Raw genomic sequence first — 27,979 nt, forward strand, 5'->3', positions numbered from 1 at the left:
TGTTAATGCCTGAAAATTTATTTTTTTCTTAAAATGTGGTTGGAAGTATGTGCTGGACCATGGAAAACAATGGGTTGTGTACTTCTTACTTTTGAGACCAGAATCAGTCCCTGCATCTTAGAAGCTGACTGCTCTGTTCTGTTTTTTCCTTATAGATAACTTGATTATGTCATATTCTAAACTTTTATTCTGGAAAGTTATTCAACTTGAAAAAAGAGTGTACCAGACTGTAATATTAAATCCTTTACATTTGTTTATTAAATGTTGTACTTTTAAAAAATACCAAGTGGTATATTAGTACATAAGTTATCTTCCATCCAAATTTCATTCCCTTGCAGTATGATAGATTTGATATTATCTGGACATTTTCTAACGTTTCTGTGACTGCTTCTTTTATAGCCTAGAGACCCTGACTGTCAAGAACACAGAGGTCTGGAGCAGCCTGCAGAGTTGCCGACAGAAGAAGCATGTAATCTCTGCAGTGATTTTAGTGATGATGAATCAGTGGGAAGCTCAAGAATAAAGACTGCTAAAAAGAAAGCCTCTGACTCAAGCAAAGCTTCAGGTCCTCCTGGACAGCCTACCTTACTCCAGTGTGGTTTCTCTAAATTGTTTGAAACAAAATGTAATACAGTTGAGGAAAGTGATGGAAATATTGCCTCTGATGATGAAAGTCCTGATGAACAGCCCATACGTCTTTCAACAGAAGCCAAAGACGTTAGTTATCAGAAAAGTCGTGACTCTCTTGGTACTTCAAAACATCAGAGGTTAGCTAACGTCCTAAATCCAAATGAAAAATATGTCTTTGATAAAAGTCAGAACATTTTAGAACAAAATATTTCTTCTGAGTCTGATGATGGCAACAATTTAAAAAATACAGCTGACCACCATCACATTTTACAGAACGTCACAGAATCAGAAGATAGTGATGTCATCTTTCCCACACAGTATACAACTCAGAGATGCCCCAAGAATGGTGTAAAGTTTAAGCCACTCGTGGATGGATCTGACGGTTCTGAAACAGAACATCCTGTTGAAATAAGAAATAATGGGGATGATAGAAAGACTGATGTCAAAGGAAATAGTCTAATTTCAAAACAATTAAACCTTGAGAATGTGACCCTGAAATCTATTATGAGAAGAAAAGGCAGTAGTGATATTAGTGACGAGTCTGATGACATTGAAATTTTCTCTGAGTCAAGAGCAAGAAAGCAAAGACCTACTAGTTCTTTGAGGTTTAAGAGAAAAAAGGAAGATAAAAAGGAGCTTCACACTTGTCCTAAAACCATGAAGAAAACAAATCAACTGTATGCAGCAGATGGGGATTGTAGCTCTCAGGCTATCGATGATTTTTCATCCTCAGATGATGATTTAACTGTTCGCCACATCAGTTTCTCTAAACAGAGCCATACACGAAAAACTCTAAAAGATAGGGTCGGTTTCTCTTCAAAATTACCTAGCCATAAGAAAAATAGCACTTTTATGCCAAAACAATCAATGCAGTTTTCAAATGAGAGAGTTGTCAATCAAGAGCAAATGTATGAATCAATGGATAAATTTTTAGGTAACTATAGACATTTTGAAAACTTTATGTTACATATTTGTTTTGTGCAATCAAATAGTTCTGGGAAAGTTTCTTAAATTAGCTTGTAAAACAGCTCTATAATCAAGATGCTACACTGAGGTGCAAATGAGGACATGGGGGGTGGCAGGATAAAGGGAAGACCACCTAGGTCAAGATGGAGAACTTTGTCATCCACCCCAGGACTCCCTCCATGTGCCCCATCTGAATCACCGTCCCCGTCCCCCCACCAGACTTCATTTAGTTTTGACCTGTAGGTAACTACAAATTTAGTGCTCCTTTTCAGTCCTTCTGTCAGTGTCTCTCCTGTCAATTTCGTCAGAAGCTTATTTTCTAGTAGCTCCCTCAGGAAGTGCTCATGAGAATAATATTCCCTGAGATTCCTGTTGATAACTATTTATGCCCTTTTATACTTAAAAGTCATTTTTGCCAGATATGAAATCGTTGACTCACACTTTCTTTTTCTGAAGTATTTTAACATGAGGCTTCATTTTCTTTTGCCATGAAGTTTCCTATCACGTCATTTTTCTTCCCCCTTGATACCCAAAGAATTTTTTTCTTTTCATTCTTGCCTAGTAAATTTACCAGATTGTGTTTGAATGTTTGTCTTTGTTCAAGTTGCTATAACAAACTACTACAGGCTGGGGGGCTTAAGTATTTATTTCTCATAGTTCTGAAGGCTGGAAGTCCAAGATCTGGATGCCAGCATGGTCAGGTTCTTGGTGAGGGCCCTCATCCTGGTCTAAAGAAGGCTGCTGTGTCCTCACCTAGTGGAGACAGAACTCACCTCTCTTATGTCTCTATTTGCAAGGGCGCTAGTCCCATTCATCAGGGCTCCACCTTCATGACCTAATTATCTCCTAAAGACATTCAGACCCTGGCACTGTTGGTTATTCTTGGGTCAAGATTGTCATAATGTAGTTTCAACTCGGGTTTTATATCAGGAAAGCTTTCTTGTACTAGTATTTTTACTTACTTTTTCTATTCCTTTGCTTTGGCCTTTTGCTTCAGAGACACCTGGTATTCAAATATTCAACTTTCTTTACCTGTTTTCAGTATTTGTCACATTATCTCAAGCCCTTTTTCTTTTCTTTTTTTTTTGTTTCTTTCTGCTTTTTAAAAATACCCTTCCATTCTCTGAAAGCAGTAGTTGTGTTAATTCCCTCTGTGTTCCTTCTAGTTGTCTTCATTTCTGAATTTTTTTTAACTTCTAAATTTTTCCTGAGTCCTGTCACCCATTTCTGAGTTATTCTAATTATGACTTAATGTTGTTGATTCCTGTGTCTTACCATTTTCTTAATGTCTGTTACCTGTTTTGAAATTACAATTTTAATCTGCTTTGTGAGCACATGTTTCTGGCATGTTTTCATTCTGCTGCTTATTCTTTTTTCTCTTGTAATAATTTTTATGATATTTGACCCTCTTGCTCATTTTCATAGACAGTATTTTCCCTGAGTTTTTTAAGTGAGGCAGAATTTAGGAAATCTTTTCCAGTTTCACAAAGATCCATAACTGGTTTTTTGTGCAGTGCTCAAAACCGTGGTGGGATTTCCTGCCTCTATCCCTGCCCACTGCTCCGCTCTAGGCCTTCTCTTTCCCCCCTTCCTGATCTTCCTGCCCTGCACATTTTGACTCCCTCCCAGCAGTTTTCTTCATTGTGTGGGCCTGACCTGGGAGCCCTGGTGGGTCAGTTTGGGGGTTCCTCAGAGCGAGTTTGCTTCATTCTCTCAGGCCTTCTTTTCATAAGCCCCCTGTACCCACTCAGCTTTAAAGAATGGAAAACCCAGATTCAGCTACTCACAGTAAGTGGCTCACTGTGCTTTCCGGGGAACACCTGCTGGGTGTTCTAGGCTCTCCTATTTTCAAATTCATCACACGCCACCCTGTTGCTTCCTTCACACACACCCTGATGCTGTGCACGGTGTACTATTGGTGGATTGTCCCCATCTATTTGTATTTTAGGGCAAACTATGGGGGGTTATCTTGTCATCTTAGTTCGTTGTATGTGTTGTGCATGGCCTTTTGTTTTGCTGACTCATTGCTGTCCATTCTATGTAGGGATTCAGGGAGATTGAAAAAATGTGTCCCCTGCCACCACCATCTGCTGAGAACCTGTTTAGTCATTTTAAGAGTTAACGCTGCTTTTAAAAGTATCTGACTCATTCCCAAAAACACTATGTGAAAGAAGCTGATATATAAGCAAGGATAGTTTGATGTAAAAACTTTAATCATAGGTATTTGACTTATTTGCAAAGCAAGCTTTCTTTTGTGGTTATTCAAAAGTTCAATTTGATATATTTTTTGGTACCCTTGTAACTAAGTACTGGACTGTCCTTTGGTGTGTGTGCTACAATTAGATTTAGGTTTGAGGAATTATTGCAGAAACCGTTCTGTAAAAGATCAACTGAGTTTTGTTTTTGTTTTTTACTGTGTAAAAGATGTCAGTAGTGTGGAACTAATGCTATTTTGAATAATGCATAAAACATGTCATCAAAATTAAGAAATCGGAGTAAATGTTCTACCAGAAGAATCCTTGAATCCTTCTGGAGTTTTTTAATTGTTGCCATACACGCTACCTAATGTTTTGAAATTTAGGGAGAATTTTATCTTAGTTGCCCTTTTAGCTACCTTATTTAGCAACATCTTGTTTTCTTGTGATTGCCAATTTGGGTTGAGAGAGGTTCAAGACTGAAACAGCACAAGTGTTGAAGGTCAAAACTGAGGTTCATTGCCAGGGATGTTTGTAGGAGCCTTTACAGACCTCAGTTCTAGCCTTCTTTTTTAGGACCACAATTTAAAAGTAAGTTATAGGTACCTAGGAGCAAAGCAATAAAAACTGTAGCCATTTTTTAAACTTCTTTCAGATAAAAGCTGTCAGTTAATTTTTTTCATTCCCTAAAAAGCTCCCAATCTTGACATTCTCTGGGCATATGTACAAAAAAGACAGAATACAAAGAGTAAAACTGAACAAAGCCAACCAAATGAAACTCCTGGTCACAAACCTCACTCTTCCACTCCATTGCTAGATAGATGAGGCTAGACTGCTGTTTAAATTAGTAAAAGAATTTTTAAATCAACAGAAACAACAAATCCATAGAGATGACCCTTCACCATGACTTTTCTCTTCACCAAAACCCCTTATTTCAGGTTTAAATCAAAAGATTTTTTACCTAATCTCAGAAGTTCTCATATAGATGAGAATGAAAAGTCATTTTTTTTTTTTTTGAAAAGTCATTTCTAAGATAACCTAGACCAATATATTAGGACTCTTTCTCTTTTCAATTTTTTTTTTTTAAAGAATATTGTGATGTTAACATACTGATTCAGCGTTTTTCTTGAGGATAAAAAATAAAGCATAACCTCTTTTTAGTGGTATTGCTGATAATTTTTAAAATATATGCACAACCATATTGCTTCACAACGAGACATCACTTAATAAACATCAATTACCTCCTAGATGGCGTTCAGGAAGTGGCTTATATTCACTCAAACCAGAATGTGATTGGATCAAGCAAAGCTGAAAATCACATGAGCCGATGGGCAGCACGTGATGTCTTTGAATTGAAGCAGTTTTCCCAGCTTCCTGCTAACATAGCCGTTTGCACTTCTAAGGTAAGAGAACATAGGGTACAGACATCTTTAGTATTTAATCTCATCTTCATAGAAGTTACTTCATAGGATCTTCTCTAAATACTCCCTCGAAAGTAGCTACTTAGACTATAAGTGACATACAAATAAGTATGAAAAACAGAACACCATTTGGAGCACTGTAGTCACTAAATTATGTTTTATATTAAAAGGCAAATCTAGGGGTGCCTGGGTGGCTCAGTTGGTCAAACATCCAACTTTGGCTCAGGTCATGATCTTGCAGTTCGTGGGTTCAAGTCCCACGTTGAGTGCTGTGCTGACAGCTCAGAGCCTGGAGCCTCCGTTGGATTCTGTGTCTTCCTCTCTCTCTGCCCCTCCCCTGCTTGCACTCTGCCTCAAAATAAATAAACATTTAAAAAATGTTTTTAAATAAATAATAAAAGGCAAATCTATATCTAAATGCCTAATAATGTTGAATTATCCCCCCAATAAAAGATTGCTAAAAACTGAGAAATCTGAGGGGATCATGCAGTTAAATCAGAACCAAAACGACTTCTGCTCATACAGAAAAAGAGAAGTGTATAATTAGATGCCCTTCAAAGTGTTTCACCCTACATAAAGACACACATGGAAGAACTAGCTGCATACAGAATTTATATTTTTAGCAAAAGGATTCATATAATGTTAAAAGTAATAAATACTTTCTATATGATTTTCTCATTTAAAATTGCTCTTATATAAAAATAAGGCTTTACATAAATGTATTTCATTTACACATAGTCACTTTCATCAAATGTCTGAAAAATATTTTTTTCTCTTTGGCTTGCTGTTCTTTATTTCTAAGCTGAGTATCTGAGGATTAGTTTTTCTACCACTTTACCTGTAGGAGTTAAAAGTGGGTACTGTATGTAACAAGGATACATACTTTGTTTCTAGTTAGTTCTACTTTGAAGAATGAAGGGGTAGGGGAGAATGCCTCTGAACTGTCAAGCTGTCTTTATTTATTTGTTCCTCCTCTGGTTCCACAAAGAATTTGGATTGTCTTAACAATAAAATCAGAATACAAAATGAAATTCAGAACCAAGGAAAATACAAATTAAACTGGAAGTTCAGGACTGAAAGAAAGTTAGAATGCAGATATATAAGACATAGTGTTCTTACCTAGATATTTTTTTTTTTAATGACAAATTTGATCGAGTTTCTTGGTAGACAAAACAAAGGAAGTAAACCATTTAGTGTTTTCTCAACTACTGCATTTGGAAATGTGTGTGGGCACTTTGGGTGGTCACAGTGACTGAGTGCCCGACTGGCATTAATATCTGAAGGCCAGGGATACTAAATGGCTGTTGTGGGTGGGGGAGTGGGAAGGGCCATCCCACATGCCAAGAATTGTTCTGCTCAAAACGCCATAACACCCTGCTGAGAAACACTGAGCTAAATGGTTGTCCTTAAGAAAAAGGGGGGGGGGGGGGGGGGAAGCTAGTTCTTCTAGGGAGGAGGAAAACTCTCTTCCAAGCACTTAATTTGAGGAAATTTGTCACCTGGAATTTTAAATGAGGACATTGAATGATCTAGTGAACAGCCAGTTGTCTTATGCTTGGAGTAAATGTAAATAACAGATTTTGGAAGACCGTGCTTTTAGCATTTTTTATTGTAATCCAAAGGGACAATGCAATGCATGAAGGTATAGTTTCATGACCCAAGTGTGCTGCTTTTTTATATTCTCATTTCATCTAGATACCATTTCTCAACCAACACTGTAGAGAACATTTCTCTACTTTGCCTATCTTGTAGGAACTATCTGAAAAAACTAATCAGCAATATGCTGTGTTTGCCAGAAATTGGCTGTATTAGAGCCAGCAGAATTTCTTAAATAGACAACTGATTTTTTATTAGGGCTTTTTTTTTCAACCATACCTTTTTTTTTTTTAAATCATGTCCTTATCCAAACAAATTTTAATGTGAAAATGTTACATAATTTGGCAAACCCCTATAGTAGATGTCAATGAAATAATTTAATTGGATATTGGTTGCTAGTTTATTTACATATTTCTCAGAGAAGAAATTTGCAGCCTCATATGATTCTTCCCACAATGGACCTGAGAAGCAACCCCCTACATATAAAAGCAATAAAATATCCTTTTGGAAACTTCTTCAGGAAAGAAGTATGTAAGATATAAATGAAAATGCTAGAAATATGCTTTGCCTTTAATACCAGTAGTTCTGAATCTTTTTTAGCCCCCAAATTCTTGAGGGTGACAGCACAATCTCATCAGGAACTTTGTCTCTTCACAGTGATTTGCAGAGTGAGGCACATTTCTTACTGAGAAACAAGTTGTAATATTCATCCTCTAGGATTTCTAATATGCCCTTTGAGGCTGTATGTCTCCCCATCACACACAGACCAACTTAGTAAACCTGAAGAAGGGAGTATGAAGAAATGTGTTGTTTAGTGACTAAATCATAGTGGGTGTAAAATATTCAGGGAAGTTTTAAAGCCACTAAGCAGGAGGTCCAATCCCATGCCACCAATGCTAGCAGGCCAAGAACAGTCTGTACAAACACACTGATTACAGTGGCCAACTTCTTTAAATCAATACTTGATACAGTAAAATTCCAACAGAATAAGATTGAGTCCCTCAGATTTTACCTCTACTGTTTAATACATCCGGTTAATAATATGGCTGTACTTTCTTGAAAGTTGTAATGTATTACCTATATGCAAAAATCACCTGGGGATAGTATGTAAACTTAGCATTCAAAAAGAAAAATCTTACTTATTATAAGAAAATCAGAGTTTTCAAAATAGTGCTCATACATATTTATGATGTTCTTAGTTTTTCACCAACCTCAAAAACTAAACCTACTGTATTTTTTACATAAAGCTACAACCCCTGAGATATATCTCATACTTTCCTCATTTAGTTTAATTTGTAATAAAGATCTCACATAGTGAGTTTCCTTTTCAGTTTGTTGAACTCTGTACTCTTCTGGGGGCAGGAGGAATTTTGATAGCTACAATTAGCCTATGGCATGCACTCTACTCAGAATGTCAGAGTTTAAATTCTAGCTCTCTCGCATACTTCCTGTGTGACCATGAGAAAGGGACTTACTTTCTCTGTGCTTCATTTTCTTTGTGTTTAAAATACAAATAATTATACTTATTACCTCAAAAAGTTGCAAAGACTGAGGTAAAAATGCTCTGAACAGTACCTGACACAAAGTAAGCACTCAATGAATAATAAGTATTGTTATTATTACCACTGGATAAGACTAATGTCAGGTCTCGAATTCTCCTGGAAGGTGGGGCTTAATGAGGAAAAATAATCCATAAATAGTTGTATGCAGCCATATTTAATTATAAATTTTAAAAATGGGTGATATTAGCAGATCTGGGGCTTTGGACTCCCTTTAAAAGGAAAACAAGAAGGGCACCTGGGTGGCTCAGTTGGGTAAGCATCTGACTTTGATTCAGGTCATGATCTCACAGCTCATGAGTTTGAGCCCCTCATTGGGCTCTCTGCTGGCAGCTCAGAGCCTGAGCCTGCTTTGGACTCTGTGTCTCCCTCTCTCTCTGCCCTTCTCTCTCCCTCCCTCCCCGCCTCCTCTCTCTCTCTCTCTCTCTCTCTCTCTCTCTCTGTCTCAAAAATAAATAAACATTAAAAAAGTTTTTTAAATAAAAAAAGGAAAAACAAGAATATTCCTGGTAGAATATCTTTCATAATTTTGTATGTGACTACTGAGTTTTTGCTTATGAAAATAGAAAGCCACTCATTACTTTATATTAGTTTATTTTAGATATTCTGTGTTAGAATTGAAGATAATAGTAACTTTTCCATTTAAAGCTGATAGATTATTTTCTGTTTTGATTCTTCAATTGAAGTGACTGCTTTTAATTCAAGATATTGCCATAGCTGCTGACAGACATTCAAATGAGTGAGACATCACTCTGCCATCAGACTAATCCTTTTGCATTAATCTCTGTACATAATATTCTTGGTTCTCCTCATTATAAGTCTTCTGGAAACTAAAGACTACCTCAGTAATGTCAGGGAAATGGAACAATGATAGTATCATTTTTCTCTTTACTAAAACTACTTATAAAGATGGTTAAATCAAGGATTTCTGAAGATACTTTTTAAAAAATACATTATTTTACATATATGAGATATTGACAACATTTCAAAGCCATCTCAGAATTTTTACAAAAAAAAAAGTTCACATTCACTGATTTCATCGTATCTGGTGAAAATTACTTCAGCGCCTTTAATGAGTAAGTCAGTGAAACATACCATCATCTTCGATTAGAGATTTGGGTGTCACTCCCAGAGAGGTTTTGCAGCTTGTAGTGTGTGGTGGGTGGCAACAGTGAATTTGCAGTTTTGAAAAAAAATTAAAAATGGTTAAGGAAGGAAAAGAGAATAAGGTAAAGGGAAACAAAGCAAGGTAAAAGCAATAGTGTCAGAAATTATCTGCAAACCTCTTGCTTCTAAAGTCTCCAGAAATCCCCAGACCTCCCACCTACAGTACAGTATCTTTCATCTTAGAGCTCACATCCAGAACCTTTATTACTGAGAATTCTTCTGAGTGCTTCTTGTCTGTCACCAAAGTTTTATTAGAGACCTTTGTTTGTGTTTGAAAAGACTGTGTGTGTGTATGTGTGTGTGCGCGCGTGTGCGCGCGTGTGTGTGTGTGTGTGTGTGTGTGTGTGTGTGTGTGTGGTCTGTGTGTGTCTGTGTGTGTGTCTGCAGCCAGAGGCAGATATGTTGTCTCGTTTCCTAAGAAAAAGAAAACAAATCCTATTTCTTTGTATGAAGGTAATACGCGATTAGCAAGTGGTCACAATATGCAGATGTTTCACTTTCCAAGGAATACTGTAGTTGAATCCAAGTAAGGGCTTTTAACTAAATTGCAAAGAAATATACTAAATGGAAAAGTTACAAAAGAGAAGTAGTGTATACCACAATCCTTGATAAACTCCTGTGGTCTTCAGAGTTTCTCAGTCCTTTTGATATAATTATTGATAGCCAAAATGACAAGAGCTCTGAACCTGCTTTTCAAATTCAACCATATATTAAGAAGAGGCCTAAAATACACAGTCTTTTCCATGTTGCCTTTGCTTTCTTATAGTTTATACTTTTATAAATTAATTTCTATTTATGTAACATATTTTATAGATGTCTTGAATGAAAACCTGTCTCCCCTATAATAAATTTCTGACCATACCTTTGTTATTGAGTAATGCAAACTATGTAAGATAAGAACTCGTTTTGCCTTAAATTATACTTAGATATTTTAGAACCATGTCTGAAGACAGCTTATTTTAAAAGATGAAATGTCTGGTAACAAGAGGGAAAACCTGTATGATTTAGGTCTAACCTCAGACCAGAAAGAAACGCTTTAAGCATTTGAAAGAACTGATAATACCTTTATTAGAGCTAATTTGTTCCTTTAATATATGGAAGTATGTCACAGAATTTAGCTATACCTGTTTGTGATGTGCTGCCTCATTTTTTCAGTCAACTGCATGTTTTCAACTTAAGTATACTTAAAGTTTTCTGAAAAGAAATGTACAAAGACAGCATTCAATTAAGGATTAATCACTATGGCAACTGAGACCTGGTGACTGAGAGGGGGAGGATGTATTCTCACTCAGTTTCCTGCCAGCTGTCATGGTCAACCTCTGCTGCCTGAATCCAAGCCAAAATATAGACTGTGACCAACTCTAAGAAACTATATCTGTATTTTTATAAATTGGTACAAGTATCAGACTATAAAAGAAGACTTAATCCCCTGAATTGGATGACAGACACTTGGCACTCTTGCCAGTGTTTGACAGAGAAATAACGGGTCGCTTTGTAGTAAAACCTGGATTAATAGTAAACCCTTCTTTATGTTATTGCAGTGTGGTGTAAACGAGAGGCCTACGCATGCTGTCGGCCCAGGCCGGAGGGGGGGAGCGTGGGGAAGGGTGCCTTTTATAACCCGTGCAGGTTTAAGCACTGTTCAGAATACTGTAAATACAAAATGTCGTGTTAGTAAGAACTCCTCTTTCTTGTATTTGTATTAGGTTGGCATTTTGTAGATTACTTAAAGAAAGGCTCTCTATGAGCTATGGTGGATTTGATTGCAGTATGTTTATACAGCTTTTGGAGTCAGCAAGGAGGGATGGACTGTTTACAATGAAGCAGACTTTGGGGAGATATAGCATTCCATTATCCTATTTTTCAGGATACTGAATGGCATGATGGTTTAAAGTAATCGTTCACAAATGACTGGTTTATGAAGTAGTTGAGTAAGGAAGGTTTATGGTTTCAGCATGTAACGGAATTAACTCTTACTGGGTGGGATTTTTCATGGTTTCATCATTTTTCTTTCTGTAGCTAGATGTTAATTTTATGGTATTTATATTAGAAAGTTATTCCTTCACATAATCTTAGGAGAGATCAAGAGTGTTTAAATTTTGTGTGTATATGTATGAAATTATGTAACTAGTGTTGGCATGACAAGTTTGATTCTTTGGAACTAGGATTGATTCAGAAAGATAGTGTATCATTTGTGAAGAACACCTGTTACCTAGTCAGAGCAAGGAGAATCTGCTGTTACCTTTAAACATGCACACCTACTTCCCTCCTAGCTGATGGCTACAAGTAGATGTGGTGTTCTTCCTCACAGTGGTATTACCAGGATTAACAGAGAAACGGGACTACTGACCTGATGTGTACAAAACACATTCAGCTCCTTGTGATAAAGGCATTAAAACTACTCAAAATATAAATTTTTATTTTTTGTAATTATTATTATTGCTGATCAGTAAGGGTGATGAGTGAAACTCCCTCTCTTATTCTCTGCAATGACCCAATACAATTTCTGTTGCTGATAGTACCAATAATACCAATAATAGCATATGTTAGAATACCATAAAAGATATCTAGCATTCTCTAATTGTATAGACAAAGGACCTACCTTGAGCTAGGACTCATTTTTCATGAAGAACTCTATAGAAAAAAATTATATTTGAAAAGAATTATTAACTAATTTCACAATGAACTGAACTGAGAAAAAATAATCTTTGCCTATCAGGAAATAGTTGTATTCTAACTCTCCCAGCTGGCCATTGTTCCAATTGCACAGTAGATAGATGTCACTTCTTGGAACAATTTCTCTGTTTAAATAGCTGGAATATTAATTCTAAATAGTTAAAAAATACTATTTCTTCAAATAATGCCTTCTCATTAACAATATAAAAGCTTAGAGATATAAGACCTCATGAACTCTGATTGACTTTACCTCATGACTTAAAGAAATTTAAGCGCTTAATAGCCCTTTTCAACATATATTTTATCCTTCTATGAAAACCAGTTAGCAATTGGAATGGCCACTTAATGGAAATACCTATTGCCTTTTCATCTGAGAATCTTGTTTCTAAACATATGAATTCTGAATTTTTATAGGATGAATGAGGCAAAATTATAAGACTAGCAAAACATAGTATTTCAGAATTTGGAGGATTCTTGGAGACTATTTAATGCAAAAGTATCATTTTACTGATTTTTAAAAATGAGAGGGTAAGTGACTTCCCTCAGGCTCAATAGTGTCAGTCAATTTAAATCCCTAGTTTTTCAATCCATCTATCTTCTCTTGTGCCTTTTTCCTCAGTTTCTTTGGCTTCTATTTTGTTCTGGTGGTTTTACTTTTTTTTTTTTTCCCTCCATTTTACTTTTCAAATATGACAAATCAGTCTGATTTTTCAAAATAACTTGCTTGTGAAGAATCACCCTCACTTTAGCAGTTAAACAAAAAAAATTTAAGTGGACTGAATGTATCCTTCACTTTAAAAAATATTTTGTTAGATAGTTAAAGCTCTGTCTGGACTCAAGAAATAACAGTCACACTGTTGGCACTATCTACTGTGCCAAAGATGTTTTGGCAAAGGCATAATTTTTTGCTTTTTTCTCTTATGCTTTTTCTCCACCAGGAATAACCTTGAGCCTTAATTTTTTCATCCCCCCAAATCTCCATATCTCTTTACCTTTCAGAACCTACCTCAGATCCTGTTGTCTCTTCCACGAAGCCTGACCCAGCTTCTCCCTAAGTTGGAACTAAGATGTCCTTCTTCTTACACTGTTTCTGCTTCACCCAATAGTACTTTCTATGGCCTGTTATTCTAAAATATGACTTCCAAATTTGTTTTATAAGTACACATCTTCTTCTTTTCTAATGAAACTCTGGACTTCTAAATAGCAGGATATATCCCTGACTCATTTTTGATAACCACAGAGATTTAAAATAGTGTCATATATATATATATATATATATATATATATATATATATATATATATATATAATTGATACCTTATGAATAAATTTACGTTTTCAGTTGCAGTAAGGTTACAGTGAACCCATCACTATGTTTTGAGAATTTTAAGTGGTTTACACTATTCCATGAACAACTTTCCTGGTTTTCCTGGAAATCCTCTGCAGATGACTTAAACATTGTCAGAGCTACCACTGGACAATTAATTGAGCCAGGGAAAATGGTCCCTCCTTATTGAATGAGAAGTATTCTCAGGTTGCCTGGCACCCATGCTCTTCAATAAATTTACTCGGTCTACACCTCTATATCCATATCATCTACTGTCTGATCCTCCACTCCAGGTGGACCCAATTCAAGTTCCACTTCCCTTCATAAAGCCTCAGTCTTCAGAGATCACTCTGTTCCAAGTTCCCTTCACACCCATACTCTGCGCCAGTCATCATTGTAGACACGGTGGACACCATATTAGTGTTGCTTACCTCAAATGTGTTTGTTCTCTCCTTGGGTAGGTTACAGGCTGCTTAAGGATTAGGACCATTGTGTACACTTTCATAAACACCACAGCCTAGCAACAGGAAGCACAGAGTGGGAGTGCAGAAAATGATGGTCACTTGAATTCCTGCGTGAAAGTATTACATAAGGCACAACCATCTTCACCATGAAATCAAGGCTTCTCAAGTCTTAGCTCCACAAGTTGACGTTAAATAGAGTACACTGGCAGATCATGTAAAGATCTTAGTCATTTCAGAGCAGCATAAACTCTGGTATTCTTCATTTGCACTCCATACGTGCCATTTGTTGGCTGCAGTGCTGGTATAGGAAACCCACTCAAGAAGGGAGAACATGGGTAACAGTGCCAGAAAAGATATCCCTACCCATTTATGACTTTGTGAGCTTTCCTCATCTAGCAGTAATACATCTAAACAATCACTTAGGACCTCAAGTTTCTGCCTTCCAAAGTTATGTGAAATGTCTTATCGTGCTTCTTTTCCATGGCACATAAGGCGGATCTCAATTTGGCCCTAGCCTGCTTTTTCATTCTCATTCTGAGACACTCATTCAAAATTATTGATACTCTGTACCAGGCACTGTGCTAGACACTGGGGATGTAAAGATGAACAGACTCTTCTGGTCAGCTTTCAGACTGTGAACCAGTCTACGGGCACACCGTGGACTTTTACCCTGCCATGCCTTTGCTCCTGTGCTGCTTTTGCTTAAAATTCCATTTCACCTGTGTCTGCTTATTGAACTCCTCCCCCTTGTATCATCAAAGACAGCTGTCCCCTAAGGCCTCTCCAAAGCAGTGTAAATGTCTTCCTCATCTTCATTTTTACGTGTGTGTATCTGCTATAGTACTTACCATTGTATTATGTGATACTGTATATATGTCTACAGGATACTTTCAGCTTCAAGGAATAGGATAACCATCTACAATTAGCCTATACAAACAGGCACGTGAAAAGATGCTCAACATCACTAATCATCAGGGAAATGCAAATAAAAAATACAATGAGATATCACCTCACACCTGTCAGAATGGCTAAAATCAGAAACAGAAGAAACAACAAGTGTTGGTGAGGACATGGAGAAAAAGGAACCCTCGTGCACTGTTGATGGGAATGCAAACTGGTACAGCCACTACAGAAAACAGTAGGGAGGTTCCTCAAAAAATTTTAAAAAAATAGATCCAGTAATTCCACTACTGGGTATTTGTCCCCCCCCCCAAAAAATGAAAACACTAGTTCAAAAAGATAGATGCACCCTTATGTTTATTGTAGCATTATTTACAGTGGCAGAGATAGGGAAGCAACACAAGTGTCTATCAATAGATGAATGGATAAAGAAGATGTGGTGTATGCACACAATGGAATTTTACTCAGCCACAAAAAAGAATGAGATCTTGCCATTTGCAAACAACATGAATGGACCTAGAGGACACTATGCCAAGTAAAATAAGTCAGAGAAAGACAAACACCATATGACTTCACTTACATGTGGAATCTAAAAAACAAAACAAACGAATAAACAAAAAGCAGAAACAGACCGATAAATACAGAGAACAAACTGATAGTTGCCAGAGGAGAGAGGGTGGGGGGATGGGCAAAATGGGTGAAGGAAAGTGGGAGATACAGGCTTCCAGTTCTGGAATGAATAGTCCCAGGGCTGAAAGGTACAGCATAGGGAATACAGTCAATGGTATTATAATAGTGGTGACAGATGGTAGCTACACTTGTGGTGAGCCTAGTACAATGTATAGACATATCAAATCACTATGAAACTAATGTAACATTGTATGTCAGTTATATTTCAATAAAGATAATTGATTAACTAATAAAAGTGACCTATACAGTGGGCCATTAACTAGTTCACATAATGGCAAGCCTGTTGAGGGGTATTTCTAGGTTTAGTGCTATAGCCAAATGACATCATAAGGATTCAGGCTTTCTCATTTTCTGCGTCATTGGCCTTGGTAAGTCAACATTTAGTGCCTGGGCCTTTTGACTCATGTTGCAGGATGACCACTGCATCTCAAGAACTCATTCTCTTATACAAATGCATCATCCAAAGACAGAAAGGTATGGTTCTCTCATACATGTCTCCTTTTGTTGAGGAGAACAATCTTTGTTGCAAAACATGACTAGCTTGCCTAATCTCCATTTATTCCCCACCCCCCAGCCCCCCCACCCTGAGAACTGAGAGAGCAATCCACCATCCCGGAGCACATCTCTAAGAGAACTCCAATTTTGTTCAGACAACAAAGAAAGTAACAGTGGCTGTTGATAGGCCATCAACAATGTCTGCCATTATATTCCTGGTTAGACTGTGAAACTCATTTGTGTTAGGAATGGAAGCTTATTCTCTTATTCCCTGGAGCTAGAACAGTACCTGGTACATAGATATTCAATCAGAGCTTACTGATTTTAATTGAATTTCTAGTAGCTATTAAATACAGCCTTCTCAAAGAGAGTCTACAAATAAAAAATGTGAGGAATTACTCTAATTTTTAATATGAACATGAATTCTTGTGCAGTGGAGTGGCTTTAGGCAGGATAAATATGTTTGAACTGTGGTCCCTAATCTAACATTGGAATTTGTGATATTTTTGCAATTTTCCTGATGAGGATAATATCCCCTTTAACATGACCAGAGTCAGCTCTCACCACTTTTTTTTAAATTTTTTTTTTCAACGTTTTTTTATTTATTTTTGGGACAGAGAGACACAGCATGAACGGGGGAGGGGCAGAGAGAGAGGGAGACACAGAATCGGAAACAGGCTCCAGGCTCTGAGCCATCAGCCCAGAGCCCGACGCGGGGCTCGAACTCACGGAGCGCGAGATCGTGACCTGGCTGAAGTCGGATGCTTAACCGACTGCGCCACCCAGGCGCCCCAAGCTCTCACCACTTTTATGTTAAGATTGTTGGTAAGCTGATGTTTTATTTTAAAGGTACTCTTGAGGCGCCTGGGTGGCTCAGTCGGTTGAGCGTCCAACTTCGGCCCAGGTCATGACCTCATGGTCTGTGAGTTCGAGCCCCGCGTCGGGCTCTGTGCTGACAGTTCAGAGCCTGGAGCCTGCTTTGGATTTTGTGTCTCCCTCTCTCTCTGCCCCTCCCCTGCTCATGCTCTGTCTCTCTCTCTGTGTCAAAAACAAATAAAACATTAAAAAATTTAAAAAAAAAAATTTTTAAATAAAAAAAGGTACTCTCATCTTGTAGCCAAGTTACTATCAGAATCAACTTTCAATTAATCTGTAAACAATTTTCATGACTGTAGCAGCAACTGCTTAAAAAATGGAATTGGAAAGCCATAACCTGCTTTTTATTCAGCATATAAGGCTATCTCTTACTGTTGCCAGGTGAAGTAATGAATACCTTAAGAGGAAGAACTTTTTGCTTTTGGTAAATTGTCTTCCAAAAATTTTTCTTACTTGCGTTATGTTTTTTCATCCAACATTCATTTATTGAAAGGCTGTCAGCTAAATGACTCAGGACTCAATATGAAAAAATATATATATGGTTGCTCTCTGTGTTAGAGACATGTATAGCTCCAGTTACATAGGTAAGGTCTAAGCAATCAAAATAGTTTGCAATAGAATAGGGGCCCTACCTATTCAAAGAGAGCCCCCTGAAATACAAATCAAAACCACACTCAGATATCACCTCATGCCAGTCAGAGTGGCCAAAATGAACAAATCAGGAGACTATAGATGCTGGAGAGGATGTGGAGAAACGGGAACCCTCTTGCACTGTTGGTGGCAATGCAAACTGGTGCAGCCGCTCTGGAAAGCAGTGTGGAGGTTCCTCAGAAAATTAAAAATAGACCTACCCTATGACCCAGCAATAGCACTGCTAGGAATTTATCCAAGGGATACAGGAGTACTGATGCATAGGGGCACTTGTACCCCAATGTTTATAGCAGCACTCTCAACAATAGCCAAATTATGGAAAGAGCCTAACTGTCCATCAACTGATGAATGGATAAAGAAATTGTGGTTTATATACACAATGGAATACTACGTAGTAATGAGAAAAAATGAAATATGGCCTTTTGTAGCAACGTGGATGGAACTGGAGAGTGTGATGCTAAGTGAAATAAGCCATACAGAGAAAGACAGATACCATATGGTTTCACTCTTATGTGGATCCTGAGAAACTTAACAGAAACCCATGGCAGAGGGGAAGAAAAAAAAAAAAAAGAGGTTAGAGTGGGAGAGAGCCAAAGCATAAGAGACTGTTAAAAACTGAGAACAAACTGAGGGTTGATGGGGGGTGGGAGGGAGGGGAGGGTGGGTGATGGGTATTGAGGAGGGCACCTTTTGGGATGAGCACTGGGTGTTGTATGGAAACCAATTTGACAATAAATTTCATATATTAAAAAAAAAAAAGAAAAAAAAACAAAAAACAAAACAAAAAAAAAAAACAAAGAGAGCCCCTGGTCTTGTATTCCTTTGGTGGGTGAAATTAGGATTTTTGGCCTACATGCAACATTGTTGCTGCTTGGCTTGGTATGTTGTATGTGATTATATAGCATTTTAAATAAAGGTAGATTCCATTTATATAATAAAGCTATCAAATGAGAAATTGAAATAACAATGCAAGAAAAAAAAAGTACGCAAGGAAAGTCTCATGAATCTGGACCTTCAAGCATGGGTAGAACTATGTTGGGCAGAAGGCAAGGCTGAGGAAATTTGGCTCCAGAAATGAATATCCATGATGTGTTTGGCAGTAGTGAGAAGATTAGCCTAACCAAGCCAGCATCTATTGGACATCAGGAAGAGTAAGACTGCATTGAGGGAACACATCATGAAAGGCCTTGCATGTAGAGAAATAATCAAAAGATGTTAAACTGACCTGAACAGACTGAAATGTTAGAGTTTATACTCCGACAAGTAACTTTCAACATGTGCATAATATCTAACCATTCCCTGGTGAAGAAGGCTAAGAGCCAGGCCTGGAGCTGGTAATCATTATTCTAGACAGAAAGACCCTTCTGTTTTCACTCAAGAAGGGGGGAAGCCTTTTCCTGTGTGTAGGCATAAAGCTGGGTAAAACCAAAATCCACTCTCGATCATTCTGGTCAGAGTTTCCAGCATGGAGGTATCATGTATGTGCTGATTGAAGGCATGTCAGCTTATTGTAGATGAGCAGTTCCCAAAATGTGGTCCATGGACCCCTAAGATATCTGAGACTCCTTCAGGGGTCTGCAAGGTCCGAACTATTCTCAGAATAACTTGAAGTGCCCTTTGCACTTGCTGACATTGCGCAAATGGTATAAAAGTAATGGTGAGAAAACTGCTGGCAGCTTATCATGAATCATTCAGTGGCCCCAAATCATACCTAGTAGTCTCTGGATTCTGTACATACTTGCAGGACAAGGAAGCTAGTTTCTCTGATGAATATCTTTTTTTTTTTTTTAACATTTATTTATTTTTGAGACAGAGAGAGACAGAGCATGAACGGGGGAGGGTCAGAGAGAGGGAGACACAGAATCTCAAACAGGCTCCAGGCTCTGAGCTGTCAGCACAGAGCCCGACGCGGGGCTCGAACTCACGGACTGCGAGATCATGACCCGAGCTGAAGCTGGCCGCTTAACCGAATGTCTGATGAATATCTTTGATTGATTTTTATCCTTGATAAAAATGGCTCGTTTTATCAAATCTCAACCTTTTATACTCATCTTTCATTCTATTCTGTTTGCTAAAATAGGGAGTGTACTTGTACACCTGAGCTGCAAAGTGAACTAGCCACCTTTTTTTTTTAATAAAACATCGTTTGTACTTGAAAGAATGGCTGACAGACAGACTGGTTATTTGGATTTGGCAGGTAATTTCTTAAAAATGAACCTAGTGAGTTTGGTACTTCAAGGAAACCAGTGGGCATGGACGTGTTGCCAGGGATAAATTCAAGCTTTCAATTAAAATGTTGAAAATCTTGTATCTTCCACCATGACCATGACACATTCCCCATACTTACATATTTTTTCCTGATGCAATAGGTGGTGATAACAACAAATATGACTTACCAATGCTGTGTAATTGAATGTGTCACATTTTAAAGATCTACATAACTCAGTTCATTGGTATTTCCAAATGACCAAGTGAATATCACTGTCATGCTTGGGGAAAAAAATCCGGCCAAAGTACAACATATGCCAATGAATTTTAATAATGTAAAAATTTACTGGTATGGTTTCAGATTTTACATGAAACTAACCTTAACTGAGTTTTGATATAGTATCAAAAATATTTACAGTTATCTGAAAAGGCCATTAAAATATTCTTCCCTTTTCTAATGACATGTCTACATGATGCTGATTTTCTTCATATACTCCAACCAAAACAACCTTGTTGCAACAGATTGAATGCAGAAGCCAGATATGAGACTCTAGCTGTCTTTTATTAATCCAGATGTTAAAGATAGTTACAAAAATATAAAAACAATAGCCACTATTCATGTTAATTTTTTGTTTGCTTGGAAAATGTAAAATGTTTTGTTGTTATTGTTGTTAAAAAAGTTATTCAGGGGCAGCCTGGGTGGCTCAGTCAATTAAGCATCCAACTCTTGATTTTGGTTAAGATCACAATCTCACAGTTCGTGATATCAAACCCTGATTCAGGCCCCACACTGATGGTGCAGATTCTCTCTCTCCCTCTCTCTCTGCCCCTCCCCTGCTTGTGTCATGCAAGTGCATGTGCACATGCTCACTCTTGCAAAATAAATAAACATTTAAAAATAAATAAAAATAAAAAGTTTTTCAGGTTAACATGTAATTGGCTTATTGTTATTTTTTTTAATAATTTATTTTGGGGAGAGTACAAGTGGGGGAGGGGCAGAGAGAGGGGGACAGAGGATCCGAAGCCGGCTCTGCACTGACAGTGCAGCGCCCAATGTGGGGCTCGAACTCACAAACTGCGAAATCATGACCTGAGCTGAAGTCAGACGCTCAACTGAGCCACCCAGGTGCCCCAGCTTATTGTTATTTTTAATGGATTAACTAATATTTTTGAATGTTTAATAGGTAAAACACACACAAACAAAAGCTCTTTGGGGTCCTTAATAATTTTTAAAGTGTAAAGAGGTTTTAAGACCCATAGTTTCAGAACTGCTATCTTGGACCATATGAAGAGAGGATCCTGATCATTAAATTCACTTCTAGTGGGATATACTTTTAATTGGCCTTTCTCTGTGTAAAAGCTTTACTTCCTTTTCTACAGGATTCAAGAAGGCACATCAGAATGGTGTGGCCATACAGAATCCACTCTAATTTGCTAATTTCAGTACTTTGTTATTAATAATAATCAAATTTCAGTACTTTATTATTAATAATAATCTGCATCAAATAATAATCTGCATCAAACATCACAGCTAATTGCAATGTCTCTCATTTGGGACATGCTTGAAATGATCTTCCCAAGATGCTAGAGAACCATTGGTGGCTTTGTCAGCCTACATTTAGAAGCCTTAACTCCAGCCAGAGGCCCGAAGGAAGCAAGGGAGGAGCCTAAGCTCCCTGTGGGAAATGCCAGCTGCTGAAAAGGCAGGTAGGGACAGATGCCTGCCAAGGAAGGCTTTCTTTAAATATTTTTCCATCAGCACCACCTTCTGTGATCTTTTCACATACCAGGTATTATTAAGTACAGGACCTTCAAATGGTCTTTAGATAAAGTTTTACCATAATGCAAGTAATACATATAAAGCTTTGAAACTGTGTCAGGGCTACAAGATGCTAAGGACCTACTGATTACTACTTTCTCAAGATCTTATAAGGACTGCTAGAACTGTGAATTTTATTTTGTTTTTTTTAATGTTTATTTTTGAAAGAGAGAACACAAGCAGGGGAGGGGCAGAGGGAGAGAGGGAGACACAGAATCCAAAGCAGCCTCCAGGCTCTGAGCTGTCACCATAGAGCGCAGCATAGGACTCCAACTCATGAGCAGTGAGGTCATGACCTGAGCCGAAGTCGGATGCTCAACCAACTGAACCACCCAGGCGCCCCAGAATTGTGAATTTTAAATATGAAAGAGACCAATGGGAGTCCCTGATCCAAATTCCTACCCCCGTAGGTCCTGATCCCCAAATCACTCATTATCCCCCAGGGTAATGAGGCTCAAAAAGTTAACAAAACTTCCCCAGTTTCCTCTGGACCCTAGGGCCCAAGGTGCTGAGTCCAGTGCTCTGACTGCCACTGTCTCACCTGGCCTGTTCTCACAGATGACTGTTCTGGCAGTGTCTTCAGGGTCACAGATCCCAAGGAGATGCGGCTTTTCTATTTCTGTTTGCAGTGTGTGCTGCATGCCCCATAATACTCACCTGCTCTCCCAGGGTTAGATATATACGTCTATCAGATAATGAGAAATGGACTGTTGTGGATAAAAAAGGAACCTAGGCTCAGGACAGCCATTATAAAGTTGTTCTGTTGTGACTCACTTAGAAAGAAAAATACTATTAAAAATATAGAGAGATATAGATGCAGGTAGAGATACATAGATATAGCTGGATTGTAACTATTACTTCTTCCAGGAGTAAAGCAGAATGGCAATAACAACCCCCCCAAAAAGATTTTGGATTTGAATCTAAGTGGGTTTTTTTTTTCAGATTTGAATGTCATTTTTAAACATGCAGAAAATTTGACTTTAATATGTATTTGTGGTGGGTCCTCTAACCACCTGGCTTTCAACCAGAGGATGAGTAAAGACAATTCAGGAGTAGCTCATAGTTGCCTTAGGCTTTCCTGAATATTGGAAAACTGCATTTACAGGAATATTTCCTACCTCCAGGCAAAAATCTTGAATGATTACTTTCAGGATAGGAGCTTTTTCACACCTGTGCAAAGACCCTTAAAAGTTTTTGTCCTTTTAGACACTCAGATGCCATTTGAATGAATGTATTTACATGTGCTATATATTTTTATAGTACTCCTGATTCCCTGCTTTGCAAAGACAAAGAAGTTTATGACTTCTTATGTGTTTATAGAGTTTGGCCCTTACCCAAAGGGAGATTTCTTTTTTAATCTTTTGTTTGAACAGATGTGTAAACAAAAGCATTGCTGCCTCTCAGACTTCACTATTTAAGATTTAATGAAGAAAAAAAAGAACACTGATTTTTTTTTTCTAGTCTTTATGGCAAAGTTGGTGTGATCAGGACACTGTGAGGACCTGTGGCTACATGGTGCACCCACACCCACACATGGCAGTGACTGTAGAGTGGCTTGTGAGGCTCTGTGCCATTCTCAGGAACAAGGTGTAGACCAAGAGCTTTCCTATAATGGGCACATACTCTGGTGATCTTAGAATCCAAACTCAGGCTTCTCAGTGGGTCCAAGCCATCAGGACCTTCCAATCCCTTTGAAAGTCTCTCTCTTTCCAGTTTTGTCAATGACTAATCAAACCTAAACATCTGGTTATGGGGGAAAAAAGAAAACAAAACAATACAGTGAATGTGTCTGTTACATATCTATTGCTCCTTGTTCTGGTATATGTTCTACAGGGTGTTTTTTGGAGAGACCAACTTAGCAGACAGAGCCATTCTAAAATTGCTTAATAAAACTTTTCCGTAATTCCCAGTGGCCCACTATGATAAGGCTACCCATCCTATGAGGCTGTTCTGCATTGTACCTTATCCCTGTCCAGGCTTCCTCCGTGGAGGGTATGGATAGATGAGCAGGGGAGGAAGAGTCGCAGTGTCTGCATTGGCTCTGGCTGTGTCTCCAGGAATTAGCCCTGAGGAGCTTTAGAAAGATGGCAGATTTCTTCACTGGATTATTTGAATGGATAAAGAAATTGTGGTTTTTTTGTTTTTTTTTCAACGTTTATTTATTTTTGGGACAGAGAGAGACAGAGCATGAATGGGGGAGGGGCAGAGAGAGAGGGAGACACAGAATTGGAAACAGGCTCCAGGCTCTGAGCCATCAGCCCAGAGCCTGACGCGGGGCTCGAACTCACGGACCGCGAGATCGTGACCTGGCTGAAGTCAGACGCTTAACCGACTGCGCCACCCAGGCGCCCCAAGAAATTGTGGTTTATATACACAGTGGAGTACTACTTGGCAATGAGAAAGAATGAAATATGGCCTTTTGTAGCAACGTGGATGGAACTGGAGCGTGTTACGCTAAATGAAATAAGCCATACAGAGAAAGACAGATACCATACGTTTTCACTCTTATGTGGATCCTGAGAAACTTAACAGAAGACCATGGGGGAGGGGAAGGAAAAAAAAAAAAAGAGAGGGAGGGAGGCAAACCATAAGACACTCTTAAAAACAGAATAAACTAAGGGTTGATGTGGGGTGGGAGGCAGAGGAAAGTGGGTGATGGGCATTGAGGAGGGCACCTGTTGGGATGAGCACTGGATGTTGTATGGAAACCAATTTGACAATAAATTTCATATTAAAATAAATCAATAAATCAATAAATAAATACTTTTAAAAAAAGATGGCAGAAATTACAATAATATTTCTCTTGCTAAAATGGGAATTGGAGGCTGTTCATGATTCCTTTTGAAACTCACTCTCCTGGATTGTTCTGTTTCTTGCCCCCACTTGTTACAGGTAGGTGGCTATAGGACAGATTGATCCCCATCAGCTCTGTTCATTTCCTTGCTATTCCTATCTAGGTGCTCTCTGAAGTTCTTCAGTAATTTACCTCCAAAGTTGTTTTTTTTTTTTTTACCTCAAAGACTGTTAGTAGAAAATTTTGTTGTTGTTTTTTTAACTTAAACATTCTCTGCACTATTCCCAGTGAAGCTTCCTAGTACATAAAGATAGATTTCCTACATAGCAAATAGAAACATGCTAATGTAATCATATGGCTGTGAGGTAAGAGGAATATTCTTTTTTTCTTTTCTCAGCACATTGACAGTAAAGATTGCTATCTTTAAACTTTTTAAGAGTCAGTTTTATTTTTTCTTACTTTCATATTGAAAATCTATATATACTTTATCTCCTTTTTAGTTTTGCCTTTCAAAAAATAACTCTTATTTCATTTAAAGTAACGTAACTTGGCTTAGATCTAATGCCTTGAAACACAGAATTTTGGTTCAAAGGCAAAAGAGTATTATCAAAAGTTATTTGAATCTTTCTTACTATTGATCTTTAGAGCAATGAGTAAGATAAGGAACTTTCCTCATAGAACCAACATAAACCTAAAACTTCTCAGTAAGAAATAAATTATACAGAATTATATACAGTTGCTTAGGTCTACTGTGGATTCATTTGGGCTACTCTAGAAGAAGGAATTTTTCCCTACAAAAGTGCTCTCTTATTCACTATAATCCTAATGTAGATCTTTTATAATTTAAAATAATTATAGGTTTTATTTTTTAGAATGTATACATTGTACATTTTTTATATTTTTTACAAAATATACATACATGTATACATGTATACAAAATACATTTTTTATATTTTTGTTTTTGTTTTTTTTGAGAGAGAGTGCACCCACACGTGCATATTTGCACATGAGCAAAGGAAGGGCAGAGAGAGAGAGAGAGAGAGTGAGAGAGAGAGAGAGTCCTAAGCAGGTTCCGTGCTGTCAGTGCAGAGCCCTACACAGGGGCATGACCCCACAAACTGTAAGATAATGACCTGAACCGAAATCAAGAGTTGGATGCTTCAGCCACCCAAGCACCCCTGTACATTTTTAAGTAGTAATTTTTATGATATATTTTCAAACACAATTTACAGACAAATCAGAAAAATCAATAATGATTTTATAACTTCATGAAAATTAAATCAAAGGTGATATTCATAAAGTCTTTGAAGTGAGCCATTTCCAAGTTAAGCATTTAACTGTGAATAGATGAGGAGACTATTTTGGCCAAAATATATTAGAACAATTATCCTTTACAGAAATGATATATACTTAATGTTTTAACTGAATTAAACAATTTTTATATTTATGAACTTTAGTTTTAATAATAAATCATTATTTTTGTAAAAACAGCATATCATGTGTTTAAATTCTTAATTATATGAATGAGATTAGGATTTACCATAATCAGACATAGCCTATCTTTTACCTTTTTAGCCCTGGTTAACTGTGGTCTGAAGGGGGACAGTTTTTCCTTTACTTTTTCAGTTCTCAACTGATGGCTGCATATAGTATGTGTATGTCCAAAGGAGGAAGACATATTACCACCCATAGATTAGAATGATTATTTCAGAATTCTCCGATAAACCCAGCTTCTTCTTAAGTATCCCCCCATTTCCATTCAACTAATCTCATCATCAAATGAATTTTTAACTGTATTTTTACATTTCCTAGGGGTAAACCACTTACTAGATTTTATTTTTAATAAAGATTCCACAAACTGAATTTGATTTTTTTCATAAAAACACTATAGTAGAAACACCTAACAATACCCAATAACTTAGGCAAATAATCATGAATGTAGCAATTACTAAGTTATAAATTATACTCTAATAGTGTCAAGCTTTCTAAAATACTTAGCAGAAATATTTATACAATACAATGTACAAAGTTCTTATCTTTATATTTCCTTATTATTATAATCATAAATTGTAATATGACGGAAAACTCATCAGAATCACAGAATATAGAAGTACTTCCTCAAGGCAAATCTTGATGGATAGTTTTGAAGAAACTTTTTAAGAAAACATTAGGAACAGTTAGGGGCTTTTGCAGAAACTGGCATTTCTTTCTTATTCAGGTCATGATTGCAAAATTTCCTTTTAAATACAGGCATAGTATTCCAGTTGTTGGCCATTCTACTCTTTAGCAGAAAGAGGAGTGGATTTATTTTGCTTTCTTTAGCAAGCAACCTCACCCTCTCTCCTAGTGTTAAGGAGGGACAGTATTGTCTTTTAAATTCCTAATCCAGTCTTTTTTACTGAACTTTTCATTACTTGAGCCTTTATAACTGTTGCTACTTCATTGTGTTGCCTCAGTGTCATATGACTTCACAGCTTTGACATAAGTGGTAATGAATGAGTTTGAGTCCAATTCACATAATCTGGAAACTTTTCATCTTGGCCATAGGCCTTGAATTTTGCTTTATGGCATAACTATCACTGCAATTGGAACTAAACTTTGGAACTTTTTTCCTTGTATCCACTATTGTAAAGGATACCATTTTACTATAAAGTAGTGAAACCAGCTTTGTAACAAGGCCACTAAAATGTTTAAGTTAATTAACAAACAAAATTTTGTTTACAGTCTTGTTTCAGTACAAAGTACTCTACTAAAATGAACCTATCTGAACCTAGATAGATTTCTTCTTTTTAAAAATCTAAGTTAACTAACATCTCTCATATTGTTATCAACTAGAGAATATGATATACTTGATTATAAAGAGGTTTTGGAAAAAATAAGGCCATCTCCTCATTTGACCAAAAATGACTATTTTTTCAGACTTAGGTTTTGCATTCCTTCTCTTTCCAGACACATAAAGAAAAAATGAAGACAGATATATTGACACTTTCAAAGAAAGACCAACAACTAAGTGAAGGAAACATTTCATTTCCCCTTTACATTTCACACCCTGTAAGCCAAAAGAAGAAAAAAGTCTACCGCACAGACCAGACCACCTTTATAATTGGAGAAACGCCAAAAGGGATCCGCAGGTATGTGTATAGCAACACTGGACTTTAAAAATTATTCTCAAAAGAAATATAGCTACTTAATAAAATACACAAATAATTTGAATCTTAACCATACTTGGCAGCTGAATTTGTATACTTCAAAAAATAAATTCAAAATGTTTTAGATGTTTTTAGAAAGCTAATCTCTCAATTGATAAAAAAATGAAATCATTTTATATGGATAAATGAAACACTTAATTGCATTTTATTTACTCTTTGAATATTGAGCACCTAATATGCACTCAGGCATTGTGCTAGGTTTTACACAGACAGGATAAAAAAGGACAGAGTTTATAGTGCAGTGAGAGTTAAACCATAAAACTTTCAAAAGTTAAAAAAAAAATTATAAATAATTATAAAATGGTGTATTATAGGAAGGAAGTGGACAGGCCTGGTT

At 37.2% G+C, this 27,979-nt stretch overlaps 1 protein-coding gene across 3 annotated transcripts in view; it reads left to right on the plus strand.

The window, feature by feature from the left end:
• The window catches only part of ERCC6L2 (ERCC excision repair 6 like 2), a 141,931-nt gene that overhangs the window by 102,495 nt on the left and 11,457 nt on the right, over positions 1 to 27,979 (plus strand). For all 3 annotated transcript variants that reach the window (XM_086685172.1, XM_086685171.1, XM_086685170.1), the window contains 3 exons: positions 400 to 1,564; positions 5,040 to 5,194; positions 27,383 to 27,564. In XM_086685172.1, the coding sequence (XP_086541298.1) occupies positions 400 to 1,564; positions 5,040 to 5,194; positions 27,383 to 27,564 (1,502 nt within the window). The remainder of the gene's footprint in view (positions 1 to 399; positions 1,565 to 5,039; positions 5,195 to 27,382; positions 27,565 to 27,979) is intronic.

The sequence above is a fragment of the Puma concolor genome, chromosome D4, assembly GCF_028749965.1.
Source record: "Puma concolor isolate L17-30 chromosome D4, mPumCon1.1.hap2, whole genome shotgun sequence".
NCBI classification, from domain to species: Eukaryota; Metazoa; Chordata; class Mammalia; order Carnivora; family Felidae; genus Puma; species Puma concolor.